The following is a 6,000-nucleotide window of genomic DNA, read 5'->3' on the forward strand; positions in this document are numbered from 1 at the left end:
CAGCGCACCAGTGAACACTCACAATGGCATAGGCCTCTTGCATAGGCTCTGTGAAGTATAAATCTGCCTTTTAAAGGGGAAGTATACTCCCGCAGACGCGGCTACATTAAAGGCACAATATGCAACAATTATGCTTCAGGATTAGGGTTAGGATAAGCAGTTTAACCTTAAAATAACAGCTTAAAAAAAAATTGGGGCGCTACAATGACTTTTAATATGGAGAATTGCGTCCGTGCCAATGGCATAGCAGGGTCGATAGGCATATAACTGCCTTCTGTAGTTTTGCCTGCCGATGCCCGCCGACCTGACTTTGATTACCTTCTGCCGATCTAGTAAGTAGCTTATTTGCCGTCTTGCTTAGTCTTGTGTTGCACGTGATTGATGTTTGACTGTGTAAGGACCGTCGTTGAGTAATTAGTTTGTCATAATGTCAAAGTCAGCACATTTCAAGAGATTTCGTTAGTTTTAGCTGCTAGCATACCTTTAGCGAATAGCTATTAATCCGTAATGCACCTTTAAGGTGGACATGATACAAACGCCACCAGGATGGGTCCGCAGAGCCGGAAATGTTGTATCCATGCAGGCTGATGCGCGTGCATTTGCTGCGCATGTGCATGCGTGCATTTCAAAGCACTGGCTCAGGGGCGAGAGAGAACAAAAATCTATAAAACTACTGGAATCCTGCTGATGGAATGAGAGTTTCATGTATTACATGCTTCAGCGGCTCATAGCTGATTAGTTTACCAGCAACGGTGTTTTAAGGTAGGTGGCAATGACTGTTGAGATAGGAGGAGTAAACGGATATGAAGGGGTGGAGGAAAACTACAGACCTATAAGAAAATAAGTCTTTGCTGTAGATTCAGACAACGTTAGAGATATTATTTCAAACACTGTGATTGAGCTTGTGTGCGGAGAGACTTGTCCACAACAGCAAAACTAGAACACTTTGGAGTCACAAATGCGCACGTATGCATCCATGTTGTGGGAACGCAGACGTTTCGGACTATACTTAAGCTCTTATTTGTGCTCCCACGTCTGCAGATTGGGCTTTCTCCCCCTCTCCACACAGAGTCTCCTCGCTCGCTCTCTCCCCATCTCTCTCTCTCTCTCTCTCCTCAGTCCTCGCTCGCTCTCTCGTTCTCTCTTCAGCTCTCACTCTCACTCTCTCTCTCCTCAGTCCTCGCTCGCTCTCTCCTCAGCTCTCTCTCTCTCTCTCTCCTCAGCCCTTGCTCGCTCTCTTCGTTCTCTCCCCATCTCTCACCCTCTCTCTCCTCAGTCCTCTCTTGTTCTCTCCTCAGCTCTCACCCTCTCTCTCTCCTCAGTCCTCGCTTGCTCTCTCGTTCTCTCCTCAGCTCTCTCTCTCTCTCTCTCCTCAGTCCTCGCTCGCTCTATCGTTCTCTCCTCAGCTCTCTCTCTCTCTCTGTCCTCATTTCTCCCTCGCTCTCTCGTTCTCTCTCCTCAGCTCTCTCTCTCTCTCTCACCCTCTCTCTCCTCAGTCCTCCCTCGCTCTCTCGTTCTCTTCCCCAGCTCTCTCTCTCTCTCTCCCCTCAGTCCTCGCTCGCTTCTATCGTTCTCTCCTCAGCTCACCCTCTCTCTCCTCAGTCCTCGGCTCGCTCTATCGTTCTCTCTCCTCAGCTCTCTCTCTCTCTCTCTCTCTCTCTCTCTCTCTCTCTCTCTCTCTCTCCTCAGTCCTCGCTCGCTCTCATCGTTCTCTCCTCAGTCCTCGCTCGCTCTCTCGTTCTCTCCCCATCTCTCACCCTCTCTCCTCCTCAGTCCTCTCTTGTTCTCTCCTCAGCTCTCTCTCTCTCTCTCCCCAGTCCTCGCTCGCTCTCTCGTTCTCTCCTCAGCTCTCACTCTCTCTCTCTCTCTCTCTCCCTGCTCTCCTCTCTTTGTTGTGGTAGTTCTCTTCGTTTGCTTGTGCTCGCTCTTTTCTTCCTCTTCTCTCTCCCTCTCCTTTTTTTTCTTCATCTTTTCCCTTTCTTTTCTCCCTCCTCCCCTCCTTCTCCTACCTCAAACCCCCCCCCCCCCCCCCCCCCCCCACACACACACACACACACCCCCCCACACACACACACACACACACACACACACACACACACACATCAGGGACAGTCCCGGCACTCTGGCGGTGAGCTCAGCGCTGCCTAACCAGCGGATGCCGGGTGGTAAACAACACTTCCTCCTCCGCCGCCCTCAAACACAACACTTTTTTTTTTTCTTCTTCTTCTACGCTCCCTCCCCCTTGTCGCCTCCTCCTCCTCCTCCCTCTGTTTTTTCCCCCTTCTTTTTCCCCTCGCTTTTTCTCCCTCTCTTCCCCGGTGCTGTGTGGCGCGTGCTGCTCATCAGGATGCCGCGGAGCAGCCGGCCGCCTGCCGAGCGGAGATGGAGCGCTGCCTGCTCCCATTTCCCAACCGGCATTAGACTGTGTGTGTGTGTGTGTGTGTGTGTGTGTGTTGCATCACTCTCCCTGGTGTTTCTTTATGTGTTGCTTCTGTGGCCTCGTTTACGAAAGGGCGTAGGTGTTGCTTTTATGTCCTGAGTTGTGTTTGTGTGTGTGTGTGTGTGTGTGTGTGTTTGCACACGTTCCACACCTACCCCCAGCTTGGCGTCCACACTTGTGTTATCCGCGACCTTCATTTGCGTGCTGGCTGTGTGGGTAACAATAGGGTTGGTGTGTGTGTCAGGGTGGTTAAGCAGAGAGCGGCACAGGAAGGAGCCGTGAGTGAGTGAGTGCTGGAGAGAACCACATCCTCTTTGTCCTCCAGCCCCCCCTCCTCCCTCCTCCCCCCCTCCTCTCTCCGCCCCCCCCAGCCAGAGAATCTACCTCCGGTTGCATCAGCGCCGGCATCTAGGCAACTAGGCAGACTCTGAACCGCTGCTCTTGTGGACGGCAGGCTTCTCTCTGAGCTGGAGCCGGGGAGACGGGACGTGGAAAATGAGTGACCTCTCTCCCCTCCCTCTCTCTCTCTCTCTCTCTCCCCTCCCTCTCTCTCTCTCTCTCTCCCACTGTCCTTCTTGCTCTCTCTCTCTCTCTCTCTCTCTCTCGCTCTCTCTCTCTCTCTCTCTCTCTCTCTCTCTCCCCTCCCTCTCTCTCTCTCTCCCACTGTCCTTCTTGCTCTCTCTCTCTCTCTCTCTCTCTCTCTCTCTCTCTCTCTCATCTCTCTCTCTCTCTCTCTCGCGTGCCTCTTTTTCTCTTTCTCTCTCTCTCTCTCCTCTCTCTCGCGTGCCTCTCTCTCTCTTTCTTTCCCTTGCTCCCCTGACCTTCTCGTTAATAGAAGACATATTTCAGCCGAAGCCAACGCACTTCCCTTTCTCTTGGTGAACAGAGTCATGTTACCATGGTGATCCCCCCCCCCCTCCCCTCCTTCCCCTCGCCCCCCTAACACACACACTCCTCATTTGGCGGCGAGTTGCCATGGAGCTGACATGGCAGTGAATTATGGGATGCATGCGTCATGAGTCATATGATTGTTGTTCCCAGAACTTGGTGATTTAGGCTCCTGGCATAAATGGGGTGGGAGGTGTGTGTGTGTGTGTGTGCGATTCCTCTGTGTTTTGCTTGTGTGTGTGTGTGTGTGTGTGTGTGAGAGAGAAGAAAGAGTAAGAGACAGGGCATTAGACTGTGTGTAAGTGTATCTATAAGACAGTGGGAGCGTGTGTGTGTGTGTGTGTGTGTGTGTGTGTGAGAGAGAGACTGTGTGTGTGTGTGTGTGTGTGTCAGTGTGAGAGAGAGACTGTGTGTGTGTGTGTGTGTGTGTGAGAGAGAGAGAGACTGTGTGTGTGTGTGTGCGCGTGCATGTGTGTGAGGGAGAGAGAGAGAGAGAGACTGTGTGTGTGTGTGTGTGTGTGTGTGTGTGTGTGTGTGTGTGTGTGTGTGTGTGTGTGTGTGTGTGTGTGTGTGTGTGTATCTATGAGGGAGTAAGCGAGCCCAAGGCAGGGCAGGCACATTCCTGCCTGGGCCAGCATAAGGGCAGTTCTGTGTGTGTGTGTGTGTGTGTGGGCTGGGCCAGGTCTGGGCCACAGCAGTCCAACTCACCCCCCCTCTGTCACCCCCCCCCCCCCTCCTCTCCCCCAGCCCCCCAGCCCCACGGCTCCATGGCCGCTTTGATGGCTGCCGCCACTGCTGGCTGCCTGCACATATTCTGAAGGAGCCTTTTTACTGCCGCCGCCTCGCCTCGCCTCAACAGCCCAGCGCCAGAGGCAGGGAGGCAGGGAGGGAGGGAGGGAGGGAGGGAGGGAGGGAGTGAGGGAGGGAGGGGGAGAGGAGGAGGAGGAGAAAAAAGGCGAGCAGGGGGAAAAAAACAAAAACGTTCGAGCGAGGAGACGAGAGGAAGGAGAGGAAGGAGAGGGGGGGAGGGGGGGGGGGGAAGAGAGCTGGAGCGGAGCCCGCGCGCTGAGCAGACGTTTAGGGCTAATTTCAGCACGCAGCGGAGAGAGAGAGAGAGAGAGAGAGAGAGAGAGCGCAAGAGAGAGAGCAGGAAAGAGAGAGAGAGACAGAGAGAAAGAGAGAGCAACGGCACAGCGAGTTAGTCGGCCAGGGCCAGTCACGCTCACTGCATTGGGGGTGTGTGGCTTCTGGCCCGTGTGTGTGTGTGTGTGTGTGTGTGTGTGTGTCAGGGGGTGGAGGATTTTTTTTTTCTTTTTTCCTTCCTCCCCTCATCATCCCTCTGGACATTTTTTTCTCTTCTGTGTTGCAGCCTGTTTTTCCAACACTGCGCTGCCATTGTTGCCATTGTTGACATTTTTTTTTTCTTTTCTTTTGGTGCCGAGTGCTTGACAGCTTGTTTTGACATTGAATGTGTGTGTGTGTGTGTGTGTGTGTGTGTTTGTCTGCAGGTGTGTTGACGACATGTGCCAACAACAGGGTGCCCGTCCTTCAGCGCTGCAGCGGGCCGTTCGACAGCCACCTCGGCCGGCACCGCGATGAAGATCGGAGAGCGCGGCATGAGGAGGAGGAGGAGGAGGAGGAGGGACAGTGGGAGAGGCGAGAGGAAGGGAAGAGGCCAGCGGGCCAGCCCACAGCGGAAGGGCAGCCCCCCAAGGATGGGGGCCAGGGCCCTGAGGCGGCCAGGAAACGCACACGCAGCCTGGAGCCGGGCCAAGCCCACCCGGATGACGGGCAGCGGCAGCGGCAGGAGGAAAGGAAGGAGGAGGGGGCCAAGCCGGAGGAGGAGGAGGAGGAGGAGGAGGAGGAGATGGGCGTCCCAGCAAAGAGAACCAGGCTGCTGCACATGGGTAAGGGCTGCAGTTCAGCCTCATTACAGTGCGCTCTCTCTCTCTCTCTCTTTCTTTCTTTCTTTCTTTCTTTCTTTCTTTCTCTCTCTCTCTCTCTCTCTCTTTCTTTCTTTCTTTCTTCTTCTTTCTTTCTTTCTTTCTTTCTCTCTTTCTTTCTCTCTCTCTCTCTCTCTCTCTCTCTCTCTCATTCTGTTTTCCTCTCCCTCTTCTTCCTTACCCCTGCTCTCGGGCAGGAAGGAGAATAGAATCTTTTCATCTCTCCTGGGACTGCTTCCCTTTTTGCTCTTGCTTTGTTTGCATGGATTCCATTGCTTCTCTCTCTCTCTCTCTCTCTCTCTCTCTCTCTCTCTCTCTGTAATGGCTCTCCTCCTCCTCTCCTCTCCTCCTCTCAGTTGTTTGATCCTGGGGGCTGCGTGCTCGTTCGTCATGATTTGTGTGCGTTGCAGTCTCATGCATACCAGAGGCCACGTGTCGTCCGTCCGGCCGCGCCCCATCCCTAGGATAGACACTAAAGCCAGAGCAGGGCTGAACAATATTAAAGACATAGTGTGTGTGTGTGTGTGTGTGTGTGTCTGTCGGTCGGCCCCACTGTTCTCTCCCGATAAGTGTGTCTTCTCATGGCAAGATCAGCTTCAGTCAGCATCTTTATCTCTCTCTCTTTCTCTCTCTCTCTCTCTCTCTCTCTCTCTCTCCCTCCCCCTCTCCACTGAGGGACCTTCAGCACATCTTGTTTTTAAGAGCACTCTCCCCTGCCTGCGTTCCTGT

At 53.6% G+C, this 6,000-nt stretch overlaps 1 protein-coding gene across 1 annotated transcript in view; it reads left to right on the forward strand.

Moving 5' to 3' along the window:
- bcor (BCL6 corepressor) overlaps positions 1-6,000 on the forward strand; it is a gene marked incomplete at its 3' end in the record, with an annotated part of 106,655 nt that overhangs the window by 11,924 nt on the left and 88,731 nt on the right. Inside the window, exon 5 of the mRNA XM_080834563.1 lies at positions 4,837-5,235. Coding sequence (XP_080690689.1) covers positions 4,837-5,235 — 399 coding nt within the window. The remainder of the gene's footprint in view (positions 1-4,836; positions 5,236-6,000) is intronic.

This window comes from Sprattus sprattus, assembly GCF_963457725.1.
Source record: "Sprattus sprattus genome assembly, chromosome: 3".
Lineage (NCBI taxonomy): Eukaryota > Metazoa > Chordata > Actinopteri > Clupeiformes > Clupeidae > Sprattus > Sprattus sprattus.